General features: G+C 48.7%; 14 protein-coding genes; 7 read left to right on the top strand and 7 right to left on the bottom strand.

The window, feature by feature from the left end:
• Window positions 1–111: 111 nt before the first annotated feature.
• On the bottom strand, window positions 112–3,582 carry FFUJ_14618 (uncharacterized protein; the record flags this gene model as incomplete). XM_023576572.1 has 5 exons in its annotated part: window positions 112–300; window positions 347–680; window positions 726–1,300; window positions 1,425–3,084; window positions 3,131–3,582. The coding sequence occupies 5 exons, from the start codon at window positions 3,580–3,582 to the stop codon at window positions 112–114; spliced, it is 3,210 nt and encodes a 1,069-aa protein (XP_023429940.1).
• A 518-nt stretch (window positions 3,583–4,100) lies between these two features.
• Window positions 4,101–4,919, top strand: FFUJ_14617 (uncharacterized protein; the record flags this gene model as incomplete). The annotated part of the gene is made up of 1 exon (XM_023576571.1): window positions 4,101–4,919. The coding sequence occupies one exon, from the start codon at window positions 4,101–4,103 to the stop codon at window positions 4,917–4,919; it is 819 nt and encodes a 272-aa protein (XP_023429731.1).
• A 324-nt stretch (window positions 4,920–5,243) lies between these two features.
• Window positions 5,244–6,290, top strand: FFUJ_14616 (uncharacterized protein; the record flags this gene model as incomplete). XM_023576570.1 has 3 exons in its annotated part: window positions 5,244–5,643; window positions 5,687–6,189; window positions 6,243–6,290. 3 exons carry the CDS (start codon window positions 5,244–5,246, stop codon window positions 6,288–6,290), a joined length of 951 nt encoding a protein of 316 aa, XP_023429730.1.
• An 85-nt stretch (window positions 6,291–6,375) lies between these two features.
• Window positions 6,376–8,477, bottom strand: FFUJ_14615 (probable cutinase transcription factor 1 beta; the record flags this gene model as incomplete). XM_023576569.1 has 2 exons in its annotated part: window positions 6,376–8,266; window positions 8,323–8,477. The coding sequence occupies 2 exons, from the start codon at window positions 8,475–8,477 to the stop codon at window positions 6,376–6,378; spliced, it is 2,046 nt and encodes a 681-aa protein (XP_023429729.1).
• Window positions 8,478–8,880: 403 nt separating this feature from the next.
• FFUJ_14614 (related to cis-1,2-dihydro-1,2-dihydroxynaphthalene dehydrogenase) lies at window positions 8,881–9,821 on the top strand (the record flags this gene model as incomplete). XM_023576568.1 has 4 exons in its annotated part: window positions 8,881–9,381; window positions 9,439–9,546; window positions 9,602–9,682; window positions 9,735–9,821. 4 exons carry the CDS (start codon window positions 8,881–8,883, stop codon window positions 9,819–9,821), a joined length of 777 nt encoding a protein of 258 aa, XP_023429728.1.
• A 609-nt stretch (window positions 9,822–10,430) lies between these two features.
• On the top strand, window positions 10,431–11,384 carry FFUJ_14613 (uncharacterized protein; the record flags this gene model as incomplete). XM_023576567.1 has 2 exons in its annotated part: window positions 10,431–10,882; window positions 10,937–11,384. The coding sequence occupies 2 exons, from the start codon at window positions 10,431–10,433 to the stop codon at window positions 11,382–11,384; spliced, it is 900 nt and encodes a 299-aa protein (XP_023429727.1).
• Window positions 11,385–12,383: 999 nt separating this feature from the next.
• FFUJ_14612 (uncharacterized protein) lies at window positions 12,384–13,719 on the top strand (the record flags this gene model as incomplete). XM_023576566.1 has 3 exons in its annotated part: window positions 12,384–12,476; window positions 12,528–12,596; window positions 12,646–13,719. The coding sequence occupies 3 exons, from the start codon at window positions 12,384–12,386 to the stop codon at window positions 13,717–13,719; spliced, it is 1,236 nt and encodes a 411-aa protein (XP_023429726.1).
• Window positions 13,720–13,840: 121 nt separating this feature from the next.
• Window positions 13,841–14,539, bottom strand: FFUJ_14611 (uncharacterized protein; the record flags this gene model as incomplete). Its single annotated transcript, XM_023576565.1, has 1 exon — window positions 13,841–14,539. The coding sequence occupies one exon, from the start codon at window positions 14,537–14,539 to the stop codon at window positions 13,841–13,843; it is 699 nt and encodes a 232-aa protein (XP_023429939.1).
• Window positions 14,540–16,717: 2,178 nt separating this feature from the next.
• Window positions 16,718–17,900, top strand: FFUJ_14610 (related to ADH5-alcohol dehydrogenase V; the record flags this gene model as incomplete). XM_023576564.1 has 3 exons in its annotated part: window positions 16,718–17,238; window positions 17,287–17,743; window positions 17,799–17,900. 3 exons carry the CDS (start codon window positions 16,718–16,720, stop codon window positions 17,898–17,900), a joined length of 1,080 nt encoding a protein of 359 aa, XP_023429725.1.
• A 283-nt stretch (window positions 17,901–18,183) lies between these two features.
• FFUJ_14609 (uncharacterized protein) lies at window positions 18,184–19,896 on the bottom strand (the record flags this gene model as incomplete). XM_023576563.1 has 3 exons in its annotated part: window positions 18,184–18,502; window positions 18,671–19,716; window positions 19,777–19,896. The coding sequence occupies 3 exons, from the start codon at window positions 19,894–19,896 to the stop codon at window positions 18,184–18,186; spliced, it is 1,485 nt and encodes a 494-aa protein (XP_023429938.1).
• A 1,001-nt stretch (window positions 19,897–20,897) lies between these two features.
• On the bottom strand, window positions 20,898–22,310 carry FFUJ_14608 (uncharacterized protein; the record flags this gene model as incomplete). The annotated part of the gene is made up of 1 exon (XM_023576560.1): window positions 20,898–22,310. One exon carries the CDS (start codon window positions 22,308–22,310, stop codon window positions 20,898–20,900), a length of 1,413 nt encoding a protein of 470 aa, XP_023429937.1.
• A 563-nt stretch (window positions 22,311–22,873) lies between these two features.
• FFUJ_14607 (probable pantothenate kinase) lies at window positions 22,874–23,691 on the top strand (the record flags this gene model as incomplete). XM_023576559.1 has 2 exons in its annotated part: window positions 22,874–22,976; window positions 23,027–23,691. The coding sequence occupies 2 exons, from the start codon at window positions 22,874–22,876 to the stop codon at window positions 23,689–23,691; spliced, it is 768 nt and encodes a 255-aa protein (XP_023429724.1).
• Window positions 23,692–23,866: 175 nt separating this feature from the next.
• FFUJ_14606 (uncharacterized protein) lies at window positions 23,867–25,647 on the bottom strand (the record flags this gene model as incomplete). XM_023576558.1 has 4 exons in its annotated part: window positions 23,867–24,833; window positions 24,893–25,159; window positions 25,211–25,442; window positions 25,494–25,647. The coding sequence occupies 4 exons, from the start codon at window positions 25,645–25,647 to the stop codon at window positions 23,867–23,869; spliced, it is 1,620 nt and encodes a 539-aa protein (XP_023429936.1).
• A 1,075-nt stretch (window positions 25,648–26,722) lies between these two features.
• Window positions 26,723–27,002, bottom strand: FFUJ_14605 (uncharacterized protein; the record flags this gene model as incomplete). XM_023576557.1 has 2 exons in its annotated part: window positions 26,723–26,904; window positions 26,957–27,002. 2 exons carry the CDS (start codon window positions 27,000–27,002, stop codon window positions 26,723–26,725), a joined length of 228 nt encoding a protein of 75 aa, XP_023429935.1.
• Between the last annotated feature and the right edge of the window lie 826 nt (window positions 27,003–27,828).

The following is a 27,828-nucleotide window of genomic DNA, read 5'->3' as shown; positions in this document are numbered from 1 at the left end:
GCCTCACTTAGTCATGCTTGCCCCTTGTATCCCACCATCCTTATGAGGTACGTTTAGACCCGCCGTCTATCAAACTCTGAGGCATTGCTGTTAACCGTGTCTGCCTATCTTTCATGCTTGAACATATCCTCGACCGCTAGACAAATAGCGCGTTAATTCTAGATTGGCTGCGCCTAACACAACCTGTGTTGCAGGTTCCATGGGCGGATAGACCTTGTTCCGGAGGTTGTCGGGTAGTTTCGACTTGATTTCCCGTAGCAAGTATTCCGATGTACAGTATTCTCCTGCAAGTACAATTCCCTATTAAAAATTAGCTCATCGATAAGGTACAAGTGCTTGAACATACCTCAAGAACATTGCCAGTTTTGAAAACGTCACCTAACGCATGAGCCATCATGGTCATAATTCTATCTATGACGGGCTGGAAACAAGACAAGATTTCATCATTTGTGTAAGTCATGAAGCCATTCTTGATCCCTGCATCGGGGAATTCGGTTTCAATTGCAACATCAACATCCCATTCTTGTCCGTTGTTTCTGAAATCCGGCAAGATTCGGTCCTCAAAATCGTCGATACACCTTCCATAGACCCTTCTGGCTATCCTGGAGCCATCTGGAAGTCGCATATGCTTGATTTTGGTCCGCACCATTTCAGCAAACCTTTGTGCTATGAGTGTAGGCCTAGGAATAGTTAGATAGTGTAGTGAAGAAACGAAAGAAACTCACCCCTGGTTCTCATTTGACACAAGCCTAGAAACAAAGGGATGTGGTGCTAGTGGAAGCGTACACACGGACACGTGTGCTATCTTCTTCCCAAAGCTCGCAAAGATATAGGTTTCTTGGCTGAGGGAATATCTCATTATCGCGTGGTTTATTGACGCCTCTGCCTCGCCGATGAATGACAAGCGTTTATCATTTTCGTCTCTCAGATAGCCAGCCCTTTGGAGAGCACGTTTCCATAACGTTTTGTTCCTATTTGCCCAGATCTCTGACGAGGTGACAATCCAATGGATTCTCTGCTCGTTGTCCAAGAATTTACTTCCCAGACGTTGCTGTAATTGGGTACGAAGAGCACGCCTGACCACATAGAGAAAATCGGCTGAGACATCTACAGCGTTGAGGCCCGGAGGAACGCCAGGTAGTGGAATATACTCTTCTGTCTCTTGGGCCAAGAGCAGAGGTAGACCTTCAACTTTCTGGATGCCTGGCTTCGGATCTCCAGTTGGTCCAAGAGCATTAGCAGTGTCATGGCCCCAGCCAACCACCTTATCGTACTGATCGTAGTAAATAACAGTTGGAATCTAAGAAATTAGACACTATTCAGTGAGTTTCTCATGGATGACTTGCCGATGATCTGCTATAAGAGCCAGTACCAGGCCACTCTGTGAGCAACTCTGATATCGGGCTCTTAAGGTCGTTGACTACGTATGCAACACTGGTACTCGCACCGTCTATGTTCATGAAGTCGATTGACACAAATATCTGATATCTGGGCTCAGGCGTGGGCACAGGTGCCATGCTGTAGGGCGACAGTGATGCGGGGGATTGATAACCTTGTTGTTCATAGTTGTTGGCACCTTGCGTGGGTTGTGTATATGCTCTCGATAAATGGGGAGGAGGTGACAGTGACAAAGCCATAGAAGCTGTTCTGTCACTCACCGGTCGAAACTTAAAGTAGTCTATGATGGTCTGCTGGTTCTCTTTGATAAGATCATCGGTCCAACCTATGGCTCGAAGACCCACGCCAATGTGGTCAGGCCAGTAGGAATCGAAATCGTACAGGAGTTCGAATCCAGACAGGCCATTATTGTGGCTATATGACAGATTGGTGCTTCTCCTCGGTTGCTCTGGTTGTTGTTGATAGTATGGCCCCGTACTTTGAGGATGATGCATTGTAGATAAGCTCGGGTTTGGGTGTCCGATAGCCTTTCGAGAGATAGTAGGATTTGAAGACGATTCTCCGTTTGACCTTGTTTGCCTTTGCTGTGTCGGATATTGAACTACGCCTTGATGACTATTCGGTGTTGGTGGACTTGTGTACTGAGAACCGAAGGTTTTGGGGTACTGGAATCCACCTGCGGATGGGACTGGAGCAGTAGCTGCCGTAGTGTATGGTTGACTTGGAGAATACTCCTGCTGAAAGGCTAATGGCTGTTGAGTTTGTGGGACCATGTCACTGCCGTTACTTGGTCTGCCCAAACTCCAAACCGAACGGTCCAGATAAGTCAACGCTTCAGGGTCAATTGCGATAGTCTCGTGGTTCGGGATAAAGCTTCGGTGGACCTCTGCTTCCGCAGTCCTGTTTCTTGCTTTGCATATGAACACAAGCAGAGTGAGGGTCTCCCAGCAGCTCAGATTATCTTTGCCGAGAACCTTTCTCTTGCCCCAAAGAGCACGCTTGCAATACCTTTCAGCTTCCTCGAGTTTGGAGTCATCCACATAAGCAAGAGCCAACGCGTGCATTCCGTGATACACGAGTATATCATTTTTCTTTCTCTCAAAAGCGATCGGGGTGATGATTTCGTCTGCTTCTGTCCACTTTTCCTGCCGCATGCATGCATATGCTAGTCGTATCTTCATAGCAGTGATGTCGATTACTGGTCTCGAACTCGATTCACCATGCTCGATGGCACCTCTGTAGAATTGTTCTGCCTTTGCATGGTCTCCATCCGCCTCATTCTTGATTGCTAGTTCTTCAAATCTTCTGGCAAACTCAGTTTCACTGTCCGAGTCGGCGTCGAGAGGAGAATGCGGCTCTTCATTGACTGGCGGAGGTATCCATCTCTCGATCTGTGACGTTTGTGCCTCCGTTAAAGGATCGCCCATAATACTTCCTCCCCAGACAGTTGACCTAGGACCCTCTCTCAGAATAGTACTGGCGCTTGAATGGAAGTTCTCTGCTACTTGAACAAACTGTCGGAGATTTTGGGTGGCGCGATCGTCCTCTTCACGTCCACCGGAAGGGCCAGGGCTTGCCGAACTACTTGTATGTAAAGCAACCTCAACATTTCTCAGCTGGGATTTGAGCCCAGAGAGGACCTTGAACACAGAATCTTGAGAGGAGTTGCTATGAATTAGGAGGCAGCTATCTAAGTTAGTAATCGCTCTCGACCGCTAATATCATGACTGACATATTGAGCATCTGAAAAGCACTTGTCATTGCCGTGTTGTATGACTTGATTCTGTCCTTGTATATAGTGATATCTTTAGACCGTAGGCTAAACCTGATTTGCTTGGTTGGCTTGCGCAAGAACCCTCGGCTAAAGCGGTTTGTTTTCTCAAGCTCGGCCATTAGTTGTTTGAGCTTGTCGAATGTGTTCTGGATATCATCGAAGGTGGCACTAATACTACTCCAGAGGGCATTACCGGGATCGATCTCGGCCACGATAGCTTGCGGAACCCGACCTGAGGCATTGCTGACCGAGTCTAGGACTCGCGACAGGATCGAGACCTCCTCCAACAAATTAGAGACATTCTCGTCGACGTCGACAGTATCGTCTATCCAGGTGTATAGGGTCTTGACTATTGTCGCGCAGCTGATGGCGAGGCCGGCGGCGCCTGACGCGATAGATAATGGATCCATCGGACGATCTGTCGTCAAGGTTGAAAATGGAGCGAGTTACAGCTGAACTCTTGGTGCGGGGGTGACATTATGTTCCCATTGGGAATGCCGCTTATGCAGGGTGGCATCCCAAAGAGGCAAACCGAGTACCTAACTTGACTACTAACATTACTGAAGTCATATTTTTTACCTCGTAGCATTCGATAAAACTACATTTAGTACACTATCGTACTATAGCCAGAATCTCATCGTATTTTGAATGGTACTGCAGTGATTTTGTGGTAAACAGAAGGCCAACCTTGGATTGCCTGCTTAAAAGTTCCACTCGATCTCTGACCTTGCGATATGCTTTTTTGATGATCGTACTACCTGGGAGTTTTTGATGAGTAGTCCCCCCTTTTGAACCATGATTTGCTACCTATAGAATGTTCATGTGTCTCAAGCTTATGAAGCGAAGCCAAAGTCCTTGTTGTTCTGGAAAGTTTCTTCTGGAACTGTTCAACAACACCACTGCAATACGGAGGCTTAATCCCCATACAATGCTTGTTTTGCCTTTTATCCTGGCCCTAAGTGCAAGCGCCATCACGCACGCACATGGCGTCTTGGTCGAACGCTCAGAAAACCACCTCATCAAAGGGCCCGCTTCCCCAGATGGCGCCTCTTCATCCTCTATGGAGCCATTGTGGCATGCGAAGCAACAAGGCGACGGCGTGGTGAAGTTGGACTTTCATCGATTGATCCAGCGTCGAGACACCAGTTCAGCTGATAGCGGGACCTCAGCAGAAGCTACGAGCAAGGCAACCAAAGATACCTCCGCGGTTTCTACCACTGAATATGAAGCTACGACGACAGCTGAGGCTGACAGTACCACGCTTAAAACAGCTGGTTCTGGGACGGAGGCATCCACCACCGAAGAAAGCTCCGTGTCATCAACGACCAGCACCTCAACGTCAACCTCAAGCACAGTATCATCGACAAGCACGACCTCGACTTCTACGGAACCCGGCGCATCATGCTACAGCACGACAGTCAAGAGCAGCACAATCTGTGAAACAACAGGACTCACCACATTGACGTGTTACGCTGCCAATATAACCTCGAGCACATGTTCTCCAGGCCTTCTATGTGCGACCCAGTCAAGTGACGGCGTTACGATCTGCATGGAACTTCAGAATGAAGTTGGTACAGCCGGTATCATCATCGCTTCTGTTTTCTCGGCACTTATACTCATTTGTGCTTGTACCCTCATGACCATGTGCTATAGAGATAAGAGCAAGCAGAGGAGACAGGAGGAGTTGAGACGGGTGAGATCGGTGAAGATTGCTGAGAGGGCTACTTTGCTGCAGTCTGCGCAGTAGGGCTGGAGGTCGGAGGATAAAGTGTTGGTCTAGCAAGGTGTCGGATGTTTTTTTATTCATAGACCGATGTAATTTAAGATTCCGATACAATATTGGGATTATAAAGAAGTTGCAAACAGGAACTGTGGTATGAATATAACAAAATTATCAAGCGTCAACATCTTCGTCCACTACACTGATGACAAAGCGCATTTCGATCAACATGGTGTTCGGGTTTCTTGCCGCGGTTCCCCTCAAAAGGCGGGGTCTTGATATGAAGCCGTTACCAACGCGAACACCAACATCTGCATCAACAATATCAACTCAACATAACTAAAATTTACAATGACGTCCAAACCATCCTTTGACGCCCTTCCCCTCCGCAAAGATGGTCCTCCCGGAAACGCCTGGGGTCTCTTCGGCGATAACGACCAATGCGGCATGCTAAACCTCTTGACCCCAGATATCATAGCAAAAGCAGCATCAGAGATACGAGACGGCGTTCGGGTCTCTACCGATTGGCCGCTCAATCGAATGTCGCGACCTTGTTTCGGCCGTGCACCTTTCAAGCATGAGATTACTACTAAAACTCCTCGTGCTGTGAATGATGATACTTTGACGTTTAACACGCAGAGTAGTTCGCAGTGGGATGGATTTAGGCATTATGCTTATCAGAAGGAGAAGCTTTGGTTTAATGGGAAGAGCCTTGATGATCTGTTATCTTCGGATGTCAACGGCATTCATTGTAAGTTGTACTCGCTCCAAGTTGACATTACTGACGTGTGCAGCTTGGGTTGAGCGAGGTGGTATCGTTGGTCGCGGAGTACTACTCGACTATGCATCTTGGGCAGATAAGAACAACATCGCCGTAACTCCCTTCGAAACGAAGTCAATTACTGTGTCGACACTAAGAGAAGTTGCCAAGAGCCAAGGAACAACGTTCCAAAAAGGCGACATTCTCTTCATCCGCACAGGCTGGATCCAAGCCTATGACAAGCTCTCCGATGACGAGTGCAAGACGTTAGCAGATTGCAAAGTCCCGCCAGCTCACGGGGTCGAGTCTTCAGAAGAAACCCTACGGTGGCTCTGGGAGCAAGACTTTGCTGCAGTTGCTGGTGACCAACCTAGTATGGAAGCATGGCCTTGTCAGAACACGGATTTCTTTCTGCATGAGTGGTTGTTGGCGGGTTGGGGAATGCCAATTGGGGAGTTGTTTGATCTGGAATCTCTGAGTAAAGAGTGTGAGAAGCAAGGAAGGTGGTCGTTCTTCTTCTCAAGTATGCCGCTCAAGGCAAGTTTCTTTCCCTTCTACCTCTTGTTGAGCCGATGTCTGATGTGTGTTAGGTCCCTGGAGGCGTGGCCAGTCCGCCAAATGGCGTAGCGATCTTTTGATTCACTGGGAACAAGTTAATCAAGATGATCATGGAATGAACCACTAACTATTTATTTGATGGTCAATTATTTACTGTGCTGGAGCCTATAACAAGTCCGTCCAGCTATTAATGTTCATCCAATCCTGGTCAGATGTGAAATTGCTAAACTGATGTAAACCCTCTCCTCCGAGCAATCTGTTCCAGTCGGGTGGGCTCTCCGGCACCATAACCTGCTCACCCTGCAGTCTCTGCGTGACAAGTGTCTCATACTCACGATGCAGCTCCTCGAAAACACTATGCACAGCCTCAGCATTAGGCCAGTGTCTCGCAAGTAATATCGTTGACCTCAAGAGTCTCGATAGCCTCTCAAGTGCATTGATGGCGACTAAGAATGTCTGAGAGGCTACAGCTGCGCGAATCTCGCCGGCGAATTGAATACCGGCTGCTGTCACCGCGCTGACGGATGTAAAGTGGCACTGTCGGAGTTCGTCGCGTGCCGTCAACTTTTCGAGGGACGTTACTATAGCTTGGGCTGCTGCTGAGCAGATAGATTGACTGCTTTGTTCATGGAGATTACGGTGGAGGTGGAGAAGGAGGAGATTGTAGTGCATTCTGAGATGGCATGTCCATGAGTCATCGTCTTCTGCGACGGTAGATATGCCTGAGCGGAGGGACCATAGACCTAGACGGGCGTCAATTGATGCTACGTCTATAAGACGGTCTCGCGCGGGTGCGTTGAGTGCAATGACATCGAGACCAATGTAGGCCAGATCAACGAGGTGGTTCAGAAAGTCAGGGCTGACGCCAGATTCGGCGATTGTTGGGTCATTGCTCGGTGTATCGGTGATATCCTCCTGCTGAAGCGGCAGCTGATCTATATCCTCTGCTCTCACGGCACAAGGCCTCCCAGTCTCCAATGAGGAAAAGACCTCACAGAAGAAAGCAGACCACCAACATCGTCGATACTGCGCCATCTCTGTAGCTGGAAGTTGAGAGCTTCTCCGATGAGCACCGAGACCTGTGCCTATTCGTACAGCGATTCCAGCCCAGTACCATGGCCCGCCGGCAACTGTATCTCCGTCGCCAATATGCCATGTAAACAAGGCTGCTGCTTGGAGAAGATGCATTCGATCTGATTCGTGCCGCATATGATATAGCATACTAGCTCTTCTGAAGAGTCTGTTCTGGACGGCATGGCGATCCGTTGCGACGAGGGGATGAGAGCATGCGTGGGCGCCAGCCATGAGAACAGACTGGAATAGCAGAAGGGGCGGAGGATTATCAGGCGTGCGATATCGAGCGAGAAATTCTGGCTTTGACACGATGGGCAGAAATGGGTGGATGTGATCAAAGTACGCTTGCACTAACGCATCGCGAACTTCTTGCGCTGGAAAAGAAGATACTTCTGTTACCAAGTCTTGAGTCACCCATGAGTTCGGTGTCGGTTTCCAGGATTTGACTTGTCTGATCGGAGGATATGGATAATGCAGTGGCTTTCCGCCTATCCTATCGCTGCTAGTGCTTCCATCTGCAGATTCCTGGAACGAGCCATGAGTATCAGGTCCTGTAGGCGCAGACAACGGCCGTTGGTCACCAAGAATGGAAGAATAGGGCTGCCTGAAAGAGCGATGCAAGTCGACGAGATGAACCAGATTCGACACAGCCGTGCCGACATAGGCAATGCGAAAGCTCTTTGTCGATGCAAAAACAGCCCAAGCTGCCGCGCCGATGCCATGTTTGAAGAACCTCGCTAATCCTTCCCGAGCGAGTTTCTCTTGGCCATCTGAGCGCGATGCATCATTTGATGTCTTATCACGCCGCGATGATGCAGATGAAGCCTCGGGTCCGAGGATCGAAAGATGATCATCCCTCTCAACGGCTCCGGCATCCGGATCCGGCTGCGATACTCCTGGTGATCTGATCGGTGTATCGCGATCATATGCATTTCTAGAAACCACCGAACTTCTTCTCGCGACAGCCCATTTCGCCGTTGACCTATACCGTCATCAGCTTATTAATTTCGTTCTCACATGGGCGCGTCGGAGCGGTACCGGCATTCGAACCCGGACTTTTCACAGACGGAACATGGGCCTGATGGTCGGTCTACTATGTCGCAGCGGACTTTGCGGCGGCGGCATAAATCACATGCCTTTCGCTGCTGGCGACGACGCTTGTCGTGTTGAGCTTTTTGAGGTGTCGGGTCCATGGTTGGTAGGTGAGTGGATTGAGGAGAAATCGGAACCGGTGAGTGAGGCTGACATGGTTAGTGTCGGCTCCTGGCGGAGAACCGAGAGCGGACATAAGACGGGTATAGCGACAAGATCTGTTCGCCAGCGGAAGATAATGTGGCATTTGTGCAAGTGATTGACGCAATTGAAGCCCATAATATTATCGAGCGTCTTAAACTGGCAAAATTGCTTATCACACTCTAGATTGAGACCGTGGATTGGCCCGCCTCCTTGATTCCGAAACCGGTCTCCCACTTCAATGGTTGGAGATCAGCCTCCGTGATGCGGAGCTACCCCGTACTTGTCTCACCAATCCAACTCATGCCTCACATCCATCAGTCATCGACCTATTAAGTAGCTATCGCCTAAAGCCACGAAATTATGACGCGATCACTCCAAGGCTCCGTTGTTCTCGTAACGGCCGGCACATCTGGTCTCGGTCTCTGCGTGGCGGAAAAGCTGATTCAATCAGGCGCCTCAGTAGTGATCAATTACGCATCCAATGAGGAACGAGCCCACGATGCCTTCGTACACCTGAACGAACTAGCTGCAAAGACTTTCTCGCAGGATACTGGACCGCGATGCCTGAAAATAAAGGCGGATGTGACTAAGAAAGAAGGGATCCAAGAATTGGTCAACCTGACGGTATCTGCCATGGGGAGAATTGATGCCGTGGTGTCAAATGCTGGATGGACCAAGTTTGCGAATTTTCACGACATCGACGATAATGTTGATGAGGAAGTTTGGGATCGTTGTTATGCGGCTAATGTCAAGTCGCACATGTTCCTCTGCCATGCGGTGAAGAAGTATTTGGAGGAGGCCCAAGGAGCATTTGTTATGACTGCTTCTGTTGCAGGAGTCAAACCTAGCGGGAGCTCTATCGTGAGTGATTCAGTAATCAATCATGTGCGAGAATATGGTGCTAAATTCTTGGAATAGGCATATTCAGTTACCAAAGCTGCACAAATCCATCTGGCAAAGACTTTGGCTATGGTCATGGCACCATCAGTTCGTGTCAACTCTGTGTCCCCGAGCTTTATGGAGACTGTGAGTTCTGAAAGCTTCAAGATATCTGTCGTTATTGACTAACCTGACTTTGAAGAATTGGATCGCGAATATGCCGCAATCAAAGATCGACGATGCAAGAGAAAAGACTCTTCTTAAGCAGATCGCCAAAGTGGAGGTACGCACGCTGAGACTCTCATATCATTGAAAAAGCACTGATCACCAAAAAGGACGTCGCAGAGCAGATTATCTTGCTCATCAAATCGGAATCCGTAACTGGATCTAATGTAATTGTTGATTCCGGGTTTTCTATCTAGGCTTGCGGAACAGAGCCGTAGCTCATCAGGGCCAACTGAGTGGTCGAGTGAAAATATGGGACGGTTTTGAGGATGACGCTCGGCGATTTCTCGATTTGTTGATCACTCCCGATGCTTAGATCCTACGCGCCAAGCTTGGGTCAATCTGTATGTACAGGGTAGCCATGAATACAACCTCATTTAACCTCAACCAATTCTTCAGCTCAGATGCCAAATTGCCGTATATTTCATTCAATTGGGAACTCCCAGCATAGCTTAATCTGGGCTGATAAATGTCTGCCTTGGAATTGGATCACAATTCCTTGGAAATGGCCGCCGTTGAGTGCGGAATGATGTATACGTTGGGGGCCGTTTGTTAAATCATCCGCACCAAGGATCCGCCAAGAATGCTCGTCACTCTAGGCATTTCACGCAACGAATGATACGAGCCAACAGAGCTGAAGCCCATCACTGTTGGCAATTTGTCGCGTGACGTAGAAAATGCCCAGGAACAATGACGATGATTCCCCTTGGCGCATCTCTCACAAACACAAAAGCCCCCGCGGGTCGCGTTACAGGTCCATTTTTCAGCTTCCTTCTACAAAGTATATTGAGTAAGCTTAAACGAATATGCCCACTTCTACAGAGTTCTTTGGTGTCACAGCCCACAATCTGGGTCCATTGACCACAACCTTCACGGCCCCATCAGCCTGTGCAACTGGCAGTGATCATCATGTCATCGTCAACGGAAGCAAACCCGATGAGGTCTGGGGACATCCGACGTGCGGTTTCAAAGACCGCGGTAGCTGTCTTCCTAGCGGAAAGTCTTATGATTCGCTAGCAAGTGTGACTACTCCGCTGAACCGGGCCTGGAACTTTTACTACTCACCTGGCATAGCCTGCCCATCGGGATGGACTACCGCTGGGACCATGATCAAGGAGGGAGAATCTTCCGTTAGCGTATCTGGCGTGTTCTCCAGTCGCTTGCAGGCGTCTAGCACCGGAGCGATAGAGCTTGAGCCTGCTGACTGGTGGGCCGAAATTATGAACGTGTCCGAGACAATTGCCTATTGTTGCCCAAGGTGTGTTGATACAATATTGATGCGCAGAAGGCTAGACTGACGGACAACTCAAAGTGATTACGTGGCAAACCCTGCTGGATACTGTTTTTCAACGGTTGGTCCAAGTACCGACTTCAACTATTCGTCCATGTGCTACAGACCGACACCAGTGGACTTAATCACGGTCACGAGTTTGGATGGCGTGTCGTTAACGCAGCCGTTAATTTCTTTGGACATTCTGACAACACCAGGTTCGACGTTTGAGGATGACCGACTGTTTACTCATTCACTTTACTCAACTGAACTTGTTGTTGCTACTTGGGTGCCTGCTGTGCCTCTGATTCACCAGCAGTCCGATGTAGATGAAGCAGAGGAAGAGGAAGACGAGAACGATGACGAAGATGAGGGTGAGGGTGAGGATGCTGGTGGAAATGCTGCTACCAACAAGAGACCAGAAAACGGAGTTTTGAGTGTTCTCGGACTGACTCTGGGCATCCTGGCTGGTATGGGCATGCTTCTATGATATGCGTTTGTATTTCTTCAGCTTGATAATTTGAGTTTCGGCCGCAGAGGGAGATCATTCGTTTTAATGCAGTGCAGTTGTTTATGGACAACCCAATCGCATTTAAGAATTTCGTTCACAACTCTATGTATTTCTTAATCTTATACCCTATTATCGAAATATGCTACCTTGAGACATTGATGAAGCTCGGCTCTGAAAATTTCCAGGGTTCTGTAACATGCGCGATGTGACCCTCACGCAATGACGCGGCTTTTTAGAGGCTTGGACTCGCGCCTAATGCCTACTTGGGAAACAACCTTAATCGATTTGATCGTAGCGCAATAAGAGAGACGAATTATGTGCTCAATTGGAATGACAAAACCAGGATTACAGCCTCTGACACGGTCCATTGTCATCCGGTAGCAATCTGACACATCTGGTGTAGTAGCCCCTCCAGGGGCCGCCTCACCCAAAACTGACTATCTGATCGTATACATGAAACAAACCAGCAACGGCATTCGGCAACGTTTCAACAGAACAGATTTATTCACTTACAAGGCATACAATATTACCAATGAAACCAAACCCCAAACTTCACATCCCTAGTCGCCGATTCCCAACTCCACTATAGATCATCGATTCCGCCAAGGGAAAGCTTAACAGTCGATCCCAAGTTTGAGACCTGTATCAGCATCTGGGGAAGCACTGCCACAGACGTCCATTCTTGGCGTTTGGTGTATCAGCAAAGTTTCCGAAGTTAAGCTTTTGGCTGGATCTATTTTGAGATGCTGTTTTGGAGGGTTGTAGCGAGATGGGGAATTCATGTATAAGAAGACTGGTTTGTTCCCACCAAACAAATTTCTTGTCATCCACACTCACCTCTCATTTTCAGACTATTAAGATTCGCTTGACGCGACTATTTCTCTTCTCTTTTCGGACTGGTGCCTTTTTCACATCAATAACTGCTGGGCAGCCTTTTTTCCTTAATTGTCTAAACACAATCATTTGAAAATACTCACTATGTATTTCTCCAACATCGTTGTCGGTGCTCTCGCAGCCCAGGCCATGTCTGGTGACAGAAGGCCAACTCCAACACTAGCTGGAAAGTTCGCGGTATGTATTTTGTCTTCGACTTCGCTAAACCCACGCTGATAACCTTCCTAGGCCTTGATGGCTGCTGCGGCCCTACCAGTATCTGGTGTGCCAGTGATTGGCCTCATCGAACCTCGATCGGTAAGTACACATAATTTGAGCCCTATGTATTCCATACTGACAAGAGTAGCCCGAGATCTTGGTGCTAGGTGGCGGTGGTCAGCAGAACCAGGGCCAACAGGATGGCAACGACGACGCTCAGGACGATGCCCAAGACGAACAAGACGACCAGAATGAGCAAGATGACGAGAACGCCCAAGATAACCAGGACGACCAAGACGGCCAAAATGGCGGTGGCAGACAAGGTCGGGGTGGTAGAAACGGCAACAACGGCAACGGTCAAGATAACGGCAATGGCCAAGACCAAGGCAATGGAGGAAACCAAAACAACGGAGGAAACCAGGGCGATCAAGCTACTGCCACTGAGTCCCTTGCTACTGCTGTCGACACAGCCACTAATGTCGCCACCGACGTCGGCGCCATCCAGAGCCGCATCGCCAACGAGACCGTCGTCACCCGATCCCTCGGTCCCGGCCAGCTTCTCCCTCCCGGCCAGACAGATGCTGTCAACACCCCGGGCCAGGGTGGTGACGCCGCTGCCACTGAGACTCCTGCAGCTACTGAGACAGGTGCTGCTGGCGAGACCGGAGCTGCTACCGACAGTGCTGCCGTCACTGAAGCCCCTGCTGCTACCGACACAGCTGCTGATGGTGCCGCTGCTACTGTCACTGTCACTGCCACCGTCACTGTTGACAACGGTAATGGAAATGGTAACGGCAACGGTAACGGAAGGGGACGAAACAGGGGCGGTAACAACGGAAACAATGACAACAACGGCAATGGTAACGACAACGCTGGCCAGAACAATGGCAATGATGCCGGCAACGGAGGTAATGCTCAGAACGGAGACAACGCCCAGAACGGAGGTAACGGAAACGGCAACAAGGATGCCGGAAACAACGACGGCGCTGCTAACGGTGACGCCAACGGCGGTGCTGCCAATGGAAACAAGGGCAACGCTGGTAACAATGATGGCGCCGCTGCTGGTGGAGATGCTGCCAACGGCGGTGATGCTGCTGCAGGAGGTGACGCTGCTCAAGGTGGCAATGGTGCTGGAGCCGGTGGTGCCGGAGGTCTTCTCGGCAGCATTCTCGAGCGCCTGACAGGAGGAGCCGGTGCTGGTGCGGCTGCTGGTAACAACTAGACAACTCGTATCAACTTGCAAGATGACCTCTCTGGTATGATACTGGGATTGACTGGTGCAGGACACCGGCGGGCAGGCCTGGGATGATAGATTGGTTCTCGGTGTAGTGTAGTCATATGTACTAGTAATTGAACCCGCTTCCGAACGTCCCTCTCCGTTTCCGTCGCATGTTATCAGCAAATTCAGCTTTTGACTCAGCCTCCAACATTTGCACTTCGCGATCAATCAGGTATTCTGCCATTTTCTGTGCCTCCTGATTCAACTCTTTGGGCACAAGCCAGAAGCGAAAGGCCAGCGGCCCGACACTAGGATAGCCGAGTTGATTGGGGTTGAGCCCTTCCCAGATGATAGGGAATTCCATCGGATTATTTCTCCGGAAATCTTTGTCCCTCGCCAACTCAGGAATGTCTTTTGTACAGAGCTGAACCAGTGATGAGGAGTCTGTGGCGATGATCACCTGTCTTATGGCAGGATCCAGACAATCATACAATTCGTCGAGTGCCCGCTCAAAATCTGTATACTCTGTCTCTCCTTCGCTAACGAGATCAGGCCACACCATAACACTAGATTTGTTATAGCTAGAATCAGGGCCGAGGTACAAGGCCCATGAACTTATGGCCATTGGCCAAAATTTGTCCCTGTTGGCCAGGTGTATGATGATGGTGGTAGGATCTACTTTTATTTCTCCTGTTTCCGAGCATTTGCGGGTGAGATGTGACCTCTGAGTTTCAAGATCGAATTGGATGAGGTTTTGATGAGGGAGAGATGTTGTGAAGAACTTGGTGATCGGCTGAATTGAAGCGTCTTTGGCGTTCCTCATGCTCTAAGGTCCCTCTGCTGATTTGAGCTCTCAGTTCTTCATGCTCCTTCTCTTCTTCTCGTTTCTCTACGAACTCTTTCGCCTCACTAGGTGATGATTCACATTTGACAAAGTCCTCTGCAGCAGACATTTTTGTCGATCGACGCGTGGGCTGAAGTTTTGCTGGTGGTCGTGCTTTGTGTCACGTTAGATCAATTGCATTAAATCTGCATAATATTGGCGCATGATCACTGATAAGATAAGAAACTCAACTCAACGCTTATACGCTTTCCTGCCAGATCCCCCGAGCAGCATAAATCTTCAATTGAAAGCGCGATTCGCAAGCGCATCAGCATCCACGTTCCACTCTCGGCGCAAGGACAAAACTGGACTGCATCCTGCGACCGCCAGACTAAGCCAAATCATCAATAGTATGTTTGATCTGCAGCACGAAATTCCAGTGCGCCACCCTTTGACCTCGGGAATTTATACCTCCGTTCTGCAGCCAGACACTCATGTACTTCGTAAAGGCTCGAGCCAGATATGAAGAGTCCGACACGATGACGACTCTATCGAGGTAGAGCGGCTACTCATCGCGAATGTAATATATTGAATGCCTAGACGGTGGTTGTAGGCCCTGAGTGAGTCCCAACATTCTGATTTTGTTGACTGGTATCTGCGATGTATAAGTTGATGATGCCAGACTCTTTGCCATACTCGTTCGCGTCGCAGTCTTCATCAACTTCACACCAGCCAGTTGTCTCTGTAATCATATTTTTCGTTTCTGCGTGACCTTAAAGGACGAAGATTGCAAGAATAGGGGTGAAATGAGCATGTAGTTCATCAGCCGACGGACATCTTATTAGGATTGATTAGACGAAAGGTTATCTTAGTCTGGACCTTGCCGAACATAGTTAGCGTTCATGATGGCCATGCAGTGATAAGATAAGAAACGTCTGGAAGCCGACTACACTAGCCCAAGCCAAACATTGGCGACGAGAGTATTCCTTTCGCTCGCATGGGGTACTAATTGTAACCTAAATTGCAAGTCTTCCCACTAAGTGCTGAAGATAACGTCCTATATGACAAAGAGCTCTCATTGTACAGATCAGGTGATAAACACATAGCAGCTCGCGAACGGGCCGAACGAGGCCTCGGTCTCGGGGACACGGTAATAGCGGGGATATACAACCGAGCCTCAACACGTTTTTGACAACAGAAGCTGTGTCCAAGCGCATTCTATGAATGAATTTGAGCCAATAGAAATCACAGAGCAGTCACCGGGCTCTCGGACTTTTCTGGTTTCCCCAGATCTTCTTGTGATCCCCGGATTTTGTTCCGCGTAGAAAACCCCCACTGTCCGTCGATCCTTGTCGAGATCGTCTGTTCTTCGCCCCAACCACGTTTTCGCAAGATATCAGGCCATGGAATTTATGACGTGTCGAAAAGCTTGGATCTTTCTTGAGCTGACGAGTCCTGACTAGAGACATGGAATCATGTGGCAGTCAAGTCGGTTCCGACATTTTGTTGAGAAATCTTTGCTGCCAAGCATATCCCTGTAGCGTGGCATTTGTACGACACCATTATGCATGCTCCTTTCATGTCTCCCGAGTCTTTCGGCGATTAGCAAGATCTGCCATAAACTCAATCTACTTTCTTTAGTCTTCAAACTTCCAACTAGATCTGAGTTTTCAGATCTGCACATCAGCTCTGACTAGTTTTTCCTGACTCGAGTACCTCGGAACCCGCCATCAGGTGATATCTCCTCCTCGGAACAAGATGACATTTGCCGTTTCAACTTCCCCGCATCAATCCTTCGATATGCATGCCGGGCCAACGGGCATACATGATGTCAAAGCGACAAGTCAAAGCAATCACAGAAACAGACAAGCTCCTCTTGTCCGTTGCTCTTTGCCAGATTTGCTACTCGAATGGAGATAACAAACGCAGTTTTGGGTCCACTTCGTGTCACCTCATTCGACCCCTCACCATCAGACCAGCAATCACCCTGTTTCCGCCCTGCTTCGAAAGATCCTGCGGAATCATGCCCGCATGGAAAGTTGCCTGATATTGTTTGGGTGGACCGATCAATCCTCGAATGATATAAAAAGTCAACATCCTGGCGCCTGTTTTTACAGAAATCTCAACTCCGGAACCTTTGAAACAACCTCCTTGATCCAGCATCACCTTAAACTCATAATGTCAATCCCCTCTCAGCAACGAGCAGCAGTCCGTCAAGGACTTGGCCCAGAAGCAACAGCTCCCATCCGCACAGTCGACGTTGAGAAGCCAGGGCCTGGCCAAATCCTCGTCAAGATCACATGGACTGGCCTCTGCGGCTCTGACAAGTCTCTCCTGCACAATGAGTGGAAGGACTTTGGCGTCAGCATGATGGACGCTTCCAAAGGCATCGCTGGGCACGAAGGAGCCGGTAATGTCGTGGCTGTTGGTGAAGGTATGGAGAACAGGTGGAAGATTGGCGATCGAGCTGGTGTAAAGTGGATTGCCAGCACTTGTGGCGAATGCGACTTTTGCAGAGTTGGTTCGGATGAGGTTCACTGTCCTAACCAGACTAACAGCGGATTCTCTGTTGCGGGAACATTCCAGGAATATGTTATCGCGGATGGAAGATATACTTCGAGAATTCCAGATGGTGTTTCTGATGAGGAGGCTGGGCCGATTATGTGCGGAGGCGTGACAGCATACACAGCCTGCAAACGGTAAGTCATACCACCATTCGCAATCACATGGCACTAATATTCTCTAAGATCAGGCGTAACTCCCGGCCAGTGGCTAGTCATCCCCGGTGCCGGAGGCGGCCTCGGCCATTTCTGCATCCAATACGCCAAAGCCATGGGCATGCGAGTCATCGCTATCGACGGCGGCGACGAAAAGCGAGATCTATGCCTCAAGCTCGGCGCTGAAGTCTTCATTGACTTTAAGACAACGAAGGACATCACCGCCGAAGTTATGAAGATCACAAAATACGGCGCCCATGGTGTGATCATCACAGCTGCGACGCGAGCGGCGTACGAGACTGCCCCCAACTATCTCCGACCCAACGGCACTGCTGTGGCTGTTGGCCTTCCTCAAGACCCAACTGTCATTGCTGGTGCACCACCAATGGCGGTTGCTTTGCGCCGATTGAAGATCGTGGGAAGTGTTACAGGTAGTATGAAGGATGTCGAGGAGGCTCTTGACTTCACTGCTAGAGGTCTTGTTCGAGTAAGTATAGCCAAAGAGGACAAGAGGTTAATCCCAGTATGCTAACATTTTATAGCCAATTCTTTCCAAAGGCAAGCTTGAAGATCTTGATCAGTGGATCAACAAACTTGCTACTGGCCAAGTCGCTGGACGATGCGTTCTTGAGGTTGCTGCTTAGGATATTTGCTGTAGATTAGAGTGATTTGAATTACCATTGATGACCAGTTTATAGGTAGCTGGTGCATGAGGAGTTTAGGCAGAGATGACTGTGGCCACGGATGGGCGTTAGCGTATTGGAGCGAGTTGGTGAAGGGCATAGATAGGTTAACATGAAGATAAAAAAAGAGTTCTCTGTTACGATCGATATATTGTTATTGGCTATATTCCATGTTCGCGACCTTCTGTGCCAGGTGGTTAAGCCAGTTGACACGAGATAGGTCGCCGGCTCTTTTCAAGCCAAGTTACTGACACTCGACCTTGTCCTCGCCCTTTTCAAGCTTCCCCAGCTCCTCATAGAATAACAACTTGTTCAATCGATAATGCTCAGCGATTTTCTTCGCCGTCCAACCATCTGCATCAAGTGCCGTCGGATCAATCCCCTTGTCCACCAGAAACCGACTTCTCCATATCAACCTTTCCTGGCTTAGTCCAGACCGCGCAACGAGATGTAGCAAGTTTCCACCTTCTGATGTCTTGGCCTTCCAGTCGATACCAGCATCGTCCAACGTGGTGAACACCTCGCGGTCAACTTCCTGCCAGTTGCGGAAATCTTCACTAGGGCTACGGGAACAGTCTCAATGATTTCCCATCTTGTTGTCTTCCATGCGGCCATTATCATCGAATATGAATTCTGCAACAGTACTTCCAGCATAGTTGGGCGTGTTTATATCCTGGCTACATCCGTTCTTCAGAAGCTCATAAAACAACTTGCGCTTGTCTGTACTATACTAGACTCCTGTCAAATCATCATCAGCCAGATAGTGTAGCGCCGTATTCCCTTTTCCATCTTTCGCCCGTCTGTCCACACCCATTCGAAGCATATCCTGAACACAGCATAGAGGCTCTCCTAATTTGACTCTAGTGTAATAGTTAAAGTCCGGGTACAGTCGCATTCGACAGAGAGCTGCATGCAGCGGGTATGCTCCATGCTGATCAGGCTGGTTCACTAGAGAAGGATATCCTGATGCGAAGATTCGTAATGAGCGTCGCACCACAGGTAACCGATGAAAGCGGCCCGTATTATTGTTGCAAACCTCGACAAGGAGATGATGCAAGGCATTCTTCCCTTGGTAATCCACCGCGAGAGGGTTGGCGCCAAGTCGAAGAAGCATCTCAACCAATGACTCCATTCCCGGCTCTGAAAAGTCTGACTCGGTCGGGCCTGCGTTCCGATCCCAGCTAGGATATATCTTTGAGGTTGGGGATGTGTTCTCCACTTTCCAATGAACCTCATTAAACCCTGTCCCAGCGAGCACGTCGGCGCCGACAGCACTTCGGCAGGCACTCAGTAGTAGTGTACGCCCTTGGGGATCACGATGCTCAAGATCCAATGACTCAAGAAATCCGGGATAGTCGATGAAAGGTTTTAACAAACCGTCATCCTCTATGATAGCATGTATCATGTGCCTAACACCCCACACAGGCGCTGTCTCTTCATTCTCCCACTCATCATCCGAAAAGTGAGGATGCTGATCATCATTCTCTCTCTCCCATTTCTCTCTTTCTTCTAGGCTTTTGAATCCAATAAGAACTTCTGGAAAAGGTGTGGATGGAGGGTCCTCGCTGGGGAATGGTGCTCGAGGTTTGGAGGAGCGATCTGGGCAATAAAGAGCCTGGGGGAACTCCTGGTATGGGTCTGACCCATAGGAAAGAAGCGAATGAATCATCTGCAGTCCCTCCTTCATATACTCTGGATCATGGCACATCATGTCGGCCGCACAGTAGAGAGGCGGCTGCAGCTGTTCACCATGTCGCTCAGACTGTGGCGGTGGATCCTGAACATACCAGTCAGGTTCGACTTCAGACATTCACTCATGAGCCCTTTCTGGTTGTACATTGGGATTAACACCAGATGACAGTGCCTGGTCCAGACTGTCCGGGTCTCCACGGCCGATGCCTCGTGAGCAGATGAGCGAGAGCTCATTCACTTGAGGATCAGGTGCGTAGAGAGGCATAGCGACAATGGCATATGAAAAAGGTTTCAGGTTACTCCTCGACAACAGAAATACTTCTCAAGACCGGGCACTTCAGCTTGCAAGCAAGATCGTCAGAAATGAAAGAACGCTGCGTTGCTGGGAGGGCGCGTAATAACATACCAAACCAAAAATAGCCCCAATTGGTTAGTGGCGTGAAGTTGTTGGTTGTTGATCCAAAATCAACTTTCGAGACTAGGCCTTTTGTCAAGACAGGTCCATGCATGTAATTATGGGATCGTGCATATGACCTGACTTTTGGGTGCCGAATAGCCGATCACAGTGATCTACCGCTTCGAATTCCCGCATGAATATCGAGAGTCTCTAAGCGCTAACTTCGTAATTAGATTACCAGGTCATCCTGTGCTCGGTTTGAATACAGCGTACAACACAGCTTTATGTATCTAGTTGACAGAGCACTCCGCGTTCCACCTAAGAGCCCTATCAAAAAACCCCATTCGGCAGCCATCTCAGCACAAAGTCCCTATGGCGGCTCAAATGCCCAGTTTAGCCGCTTCAGGCTTTGACGTGCACACCAATGCTCGCGAGTTTCAGGGCTCTCATTTAAGCTGACTGACATAGGAACTGTAATGGCTCTCCTCGGCTGCAGACTTCTATACCCGTAGTCGACGATCCTAAGAATGTGCTACTCGCTACGCTTGAATGTATGCTCGCCCCTCTTTCTATCGCCGACATTGCTGCTATCGCTAAGGTCGCAGATATTCGCCATAGAATGAGAGAGTCTGATATTGCCAAGTTGGGCGATTCTGTTAAGCGAAGGACAGATATCGTTGATAAAGTCAAGGGTGATTGTAGACTAGACCTGGAATAGACTGCGTATCGAGGTCAAGCTCTAAGGCCATTCTGGTAACCAAATTTCCAAAGTGATGCCAGACATAGCACACAGATAGGGCAATCTAGAATTTCGATAGATCAGAAAACGAAAGTCGCTCTACCTATTGGCTTAACTCTGCCTGTTGTCACTAACGCCGGATTACCTCCAGATCTAAACCGTGTCTCTTCGATATGAGGCTTTTGATCCCCTCTTTTTCCACCCACTCCTCGTTGAAGCTAAACTTGACTGATGATAGTTCAGGGAACCGATCGGGGTAGATCAGAGTGTCGAGGAATTCCTCAAGCTGGCTGATGATGTTTCTCCCACAGCTATAAATCTCAAGATGTTTCAAGTATTCCGGAATACATTCAACGACTCTCGGAGGCTGAATAGATGCATCCCTCGTATAGTGATACACTATGCCATTGGCCAGAAGCCCGCAGATGTTCTGAGACCCTACAGCAAGGCTTTTCAACTTGTGCATCTGTCTCAGCTCAACACCCATATACAGTCGCTCTCGTGGTCCGCGTAAGCAAGAGTTAGTGCGGGTTTCTTCCATCAAATCAAGATGAAGGTATTCTAGGCTATTATCATGGGGCAATAGAGCTTCCATGATATCCCGGGCCGTCGTTTCGAAGTCATCATATTCTGTCCTTTTTTTAATATCACAGGTATATGTGAACTTTCTAAGGTCCTTGCACGCTCCGATCAAAGACCGAATGGCTCGAGGGACGCACCAACTATCTCGTAAGATGATTGATTGAATGTTCGAGCACCCTTCTTTCAATGGGTCCAGGGCATACTCATCCATTTGGGGGCTGCATGCTCCAACGCATTCGTATGAGCGAATACTAGAGATTCGAAAAAGCCATTGTGCGTGGTCGTAAAATGAGTGACGCCCTTCCCAGATAGCTTCCGCCTCATGCTTAACATTCTCCAACTTAGTTAGCAACTGGCAGGGAGGGTGTTCGACACGTCTTCTTCTGAAGGCTCCAGTAGCAGCTACTAGAGTGCTGCTGAAGCAACTTGGATCTCGAGGGTAGCCATATGTCAAATTTCTGATCTCTGTGCAGACAGCAAGTAGAAGATCCACTGCTGCCTCTTCGATTCTTGCTTCTAGATGGCCAATCCATTGGTCACGCCAAAACGTAAGATATCCTAAGCTTTCAGAATATATCTTTGAAATCTGTTGCTTATAGAAAACCGTATCATTGGCATCGTTATGAACAGTTCCACAGCGATAGCTATCAGTCAGCCAATCATACAGTCTGATCGTGCGGACGTGTCGGGCAAGCTCGGGTTTGATGATTGAAACGTATGAAAGAAACTGCACAACGCGGGAGCGAACCACGGTTCCTTCCTTCGGCACTTCAGCTCTCGGGACATCGCAAAACGTCTGTACTGAGAAGGGTAGTGCAATTACGTAGAGTTGTTTGCACGAAAATAGGAGTGAATGAACGGATCTGAAATCAGTCGAGTCTGCAATAAGAGATATTATCTGGGTCAGAATCTCTGGAGGGAGAGTGAGTAAGAAAGGTTTCTGGCTGGCCAAAGAAGTCATGATTCTTGAGTTTTCTAATGAAATTGATATTGCGAGAATTGAGAAGCAAAGAGGGCACGGCGCGAAGTGATATTTTGATCATATGATAACCCCACAATAATATTCGCTTGCAGAACCAACAACAACAGCTTATTAGGTAACCATAGAGTTTCCATTCGCCGTGACGAGCAAGTCAAGTAAGGCCGCTGGTATTGAGAACAGCATCGCATAGGCAGTACAACGCCTGCACTACTTTGTGATTGGCCTCTTTTGACGCGGCTATGGGATGGGTATACCTGCGAATGAATCTTATCTTATCTGATTGCCTTCCAGAGAGTTAATTGGCTGCAAGGCCCGTGGTGGATACTCGACGATCCCTCGGCTGTAAGATTGACGTGAAAATTCATCAAAACCTCCCCCCCTTTACCATCCCCAAATTACACTAGTCTCATTTAGTCACCGCATTTCAACGCCAATATCACGAACTTGTCACAGTTTCTTGACAAGAAACACTCCGCCTTTCTTCAGAACTCATTTATACTATGCTCTTGCCCTATCTGATATAAGAACTTCTTTGACAAACCATGACTACAAGCGAGGATCACGTAAGAGATGCAGAGCTACAATATCTTGTCAATCCTCTGAACGGCAGCCATTTATCAGATGGAATTGACGGCTCAAGCCATGGTACTACTCCCTACTCTCATCATGCTTGATAAATGACTGACCACTGCCAGATAATCGCCCACCTATTCCTGGACCAAGTTGCGAAATCTATACCTTCACCGACGAAGTCATTGTCCCCTCATCAGCACCAAAATCTCACCCTTACCTCCTCATCAACATCGGCTCAGGCGTATCATTCTTCCAGGTCTCACAGAATAATCAATGCCAGCGCATCTCGGGCTCATCATTCGGCGGCTCGGCGTTATGCGGCTTACTCCTTCTACTTACCAGAGCCCGCACATATGATGATATGCTTGAACAAGCCGAGAAGGGTAACAACGCCAATGTCGATAAACTGATTGGAGACATTTATGGAATGGACTACACCAGGATTGGCATGAAGATGACAGCTGTTGCTTCAACTTTCTGCAAAGCCTTTAGCTTAGAGCACCGACCCGATGCTGAGACTCAAGAGGCCGACAACCCGGTGCGGGACATCAAGTCGTTCTCAGATGCAGATATTTGTCACTCCTTGGTTTTCGCGGTTTTTAACAACATCGGTCAATTGGCTACTTTACATAGTCGCATTCACGGAAACCCAGATATCTATTTTACTGGTCCTTATGTGCAAAACTGCCAGCTACTTATCAGAACGTTGTGCATTGCAGTGCGCTATTATTCCCAAGGAGAGAAAAAGGCGCATGTTGTAGTCAACCAAGGCGATGCGGCTGTCTAAGGACTTGAAAAGTTAGGATGGGATAACCAGGAGGCATCATTAGCATAAATCAGCGAGTTCAAGCATTGTAGAAATTCAAAGCTATATATACATGGTATCTTCTTCCTAGTTTGTACTTGGTCACCTTCAGGCGAAGCTGCCTTGCTGCGAGACCCACAGCCATCGGACCATGGCCTCACCTCCTTATTTCAACTGGTCTCTTAGGTTTCAAAGACCTAGAAGCGTTGAGTTCCTCCTCAAGCTGCTTCCCATCACTGATTCTATCCCCTCTATGTGCTATACCTTTTTGTAGATGTTCTCTTAACTGCGCCCTAGTGTCGTACTTTTTGTTCGTACAGTTTCTTTTGCAGCAATAAATTACATCCACTGCGAATCGCTCCCACTGCTCGGTCGCAGCGCGTCGCCGTCTTATTTCAACCGCTTTGCTCGCGATGGAGTTGATGCAATCGTTGACATTGGAGTCGGCGAGATATTGCCTCGTCTGTGCTTCAATAAAGCTGAGGGTATCTTCTCCAGTTTTTGACGGACGCCAGTCATCGAGAGGTATGGTGTGAAGATCGCCTTCAACGTTCAGTCTGTATGCATCTTTCAGTTTGATCGTATTGCAGCGGTCTCGCCACCCGTTGGTGCCGTGAGGTCCCTCAGTGTCAACCATCCAGTTCTTCCAATATTTGCCTATCTCCCACCACTTCTTCCCGAACTGTTTGCGTCTACCGCCATCTTTGATTGTTTCCCTTCTTGGCGTTCTGGTATGGCCATTGGCTTCGCTGAGTACAGCATTATTCTCATCATCCGAGTGGGGCTTCAACCCTGTTCCAATACTGACGAAGAGATCTGGAACTAGTTGGTGAAGGTTATGGATTTCTCTGACAGCAGTTAATGAGGGGTTGTTGGCTGCCATACCACCGTCAAAGAACTTTCTTCCTATGATCTTGATGGACTCGAAGTACCCCGGCGCAGCTGTTGTTGCACGAGCAACCTCCCAAATGGCAGTTGTGTGAGCCGGTCCCGGATTGGATGGACTCCAGTGATCAGTCTTAGGTAGATTAGGTTCATTGGGACTAGTTTCATTGTCGTAACTTCTCCAGACAAATTCTTTACTGACACCACCATCTTTTTTTATAGCCCATGAGATAACGATACTATTTCTCAACGTGAGTAAACCTCAAAGACGCAAGCTATACGAGTAGCAGGGACTTACGTTTTGGTTCGGTCTTCTCTGTACTTTAGGGGCTCAACTTCGGCCTCACTCCTAAAGCAGGCCTTTTCTTGTTGAAGAACCTTGTAGATGATCTCCTGAAATGCCTCATGTGTCTTGCGACTTGAGAAATTTGCCCGGGGATAATAGCAGTATGAACGCTCGTGAAACAGCCTTGGTTTCCCAAATATATCGTTTCCGAATGACTTGTATGTGTCCAATGCTTGGTCAACAGACATACGCAGTCTTCCCAGCATGATGCTACTCAGTCTAAGGAGATTTAGCGTCGGAGAGTGGAAGGAATATTGCGGAACTCCTTACCCCCCCGTCGAGGTCCCAGCGACATAGTCAAAGTAGTGGCACGGAAGATACTTATCGACTCGATCTGGGTCTGGGTTATCTTCTACGATGTTCTCCTCAGGTGCCCCCTTCCAACGGTAGAAGTCGCTGCTGGGGGCTCGGTACTCTTCGTGGCCACGCTCTAATTCCTGTATTCGAATCATGATGCGTTTGAGCACCAGAAGACTTGAGTAGCCGCGAATACCACCACCATCTAGCATGGGATTGTTAATAAAGGTTTCCACCAATAAGAGTGTGTTCTCACCGAATGAAAGGATTGTCTTATGAGCCCACGGTCCCTCTTCATATGAGATGTGTTCAGGTCCGCGAATAGGAATCGAAGGATCATTGTCGGCACTACTCGCTCCACTCGCTTGGTGCTGTAAGGTACCGGAGGCTTCAGACGGTGAGGTAGTCATCTTGATCAAGTTCACGGCAATTTCCAAAGGGGAGACTATGGGGTAAAGTGACTGGAAGAGCCTAGTGTCTGTCAATGGGAGATGATGTTGTGCCGAACCCATGGCATCATTTTATGCCTCTTTAAACGAGGCTCTGAGACAGCGTCAGAATCGGAAAGTTTATGGTGTGCTAGGTAGCCCGCTGCAGAGACCACCCAGCTCGTGTAACCGTGATGTCGCCCCCATGTTTGCCAAGGGCGATAGTATCATGCTCGTTGTTGTAAATGGGGAGGGATCCTGAGCCGCCACAGCCTTAAAGCCTGCATTCGTTTGTGCCAAGTTTTTTCTTGAGGATACTGACTTACCAGAGGCGAGTGACTGTAGTACTCCCAAAGAAAGAGGAGCCGACGCTTGCTCTAATGATCAAGTTGATTCTATACAATGTCGAAATCTATTGAATTTCCTCCCTACAAATGCATTTCAGTGGATATCTGGAAAGTTCAGAATAGAACTTAGGCGCTGGTAAAAGCCACTGTAGCATTATGCGTGCGGTCAGCGTATGGCTTGAAATATTGGCTGCTGTGTTACCAGCCCTCGCCCAATAACTCCGCACCCAGCCTCTGTCAGTCCAGTGACCGGGCCTTTCTTCCCTTGTTTAGTTTTATTGGACTTACCGAAGTAGCGACTTTCAGCGCATCTGTGATTACTTCCAGCTCGAGTCTGATGGCGTAAATGACGGAGATTATTGCTTGTGGCAATGTGATTGCACTTTCGAGGCGCATGGTTCTCGTCATCCAACAGGTTTGCCACCAAACCTGTCGTCATGCATACACCGGTTGTAGAAATGGGATAAGGGCGCAGCTGACCGGCTGACTTGCATCGCCTGATGAACTGCTATCTTCAACGATTCTGGCTAAAGGTTACATTTACTACATAATGATTGTCCGTCTCCCCGAAAGATGTCTAAGAACCATGTTGTGACCGAAAATAACCGAAAGTGGCGCACCCAGCCCGCTGCCAAATCCGCAAATAATATTGGAAATAACCACATTCTCCCGCAATTAACAACCAAGCCATAGGGTCATGCTGACCATCCTTATGCATTCACAATGTAGAGCTGAGGTCCCTCCCCGACCAGTCTGTTCAAGTTGTACCGGACCCCCATGCTCCATAGGTTGACTTCCGCAATGAACTCCTTGTCCTTATCCTTTTCGGTCGATCGCGAGATGTAGATTGGGACATTTTTCTTCAGCCGGGGAATCTGACCTGCAGGATATCCTTCGTCTGTCAGTTTTCGAGCAAATTGGTCTGGCCGAAACGGGCTCCTTACCTTCAACGGCAGCTTTGTCAAGCTGTCGGACTTTATCTGACTTCATGTCAAGCACTGCGACTGGTTTCCCGTGATATCCCATGCCAGCAGCTCTCTCAGGATGTAAAATAAGGGAACTTGAGATATTCAATCGAGTAGATATAGGTCGATTCGTTGTTCGTTGTCTCTGGCCTTGGATGCACGAACTTTGTTGTGGTGGACGATGTCTTCTAGAGGATTCTTTATGAAAAGCGGGGGAAGTGCTGTACAAATATTCAAACAAGATTCTTCACATTTGAGACATCGGGGGTGTTCGGGCCAAGACAGCAGTGGCGTTTTCCAGCAGGTGGTTAACCGTCTTTGTGATTCCCAACATCTGACCTACGGCCTCGAGCGATAAGAGCACTGCGAAATTTGGACTTGTCGGGGCGGCGGCGCTTTGTCCGCTAATGGCTGCATTCATGTCTTTGAATTCGGAGACCGAGTCAGGTTGTTGACCACCACATGACACGGTGAGGCTGACTTGTGCTGCTGTGCAACACAAGCCTCGTTCTCATTCGTTGAAAGATATGACTTCTGAGAAAGCCGCCCTCCACACGGTCACCAGCGACATTGGGGGCTATACACTGAGCCGCACCAGCCATCCGCTGGCCCTGGGCAAAAGTTGCCGTGACTTGGTATGCGGCCGCTGGCTCTGTTGTTCGGGTTTTGTGAGGCTCTGGTGAGGCCATTTTATTGCTATGTGTAACTGTGACAGTGCGCCACGAAAATTACAGGAACGCGGCCTTCCTCTTTTACAAAGGCCACAGCCACTTGACCATATTATTGTTTTCTGAATGCAATTGCTTAATCTTATATGGTCGATATTCACGCCACCTTTTCGCCTTCTTTCT

This window comes from Fusarium fujikuroi, chromosome FFUJ_chr04, assembly GCF_900079805.1.
Source record: "Fusarium fujikuroi IMI 58289 draft genome, chromosome FFUJ_chr04".
NCBI lineage: Eukaryota > Fungi > Ascomycota > Sordariomycetes > Hypocreales > Nectriaceae > Fusarium > Fusarium fujikuroi.
This window is presented reverse-complemented; position numbering and strand designations above follow the sequence as displayed.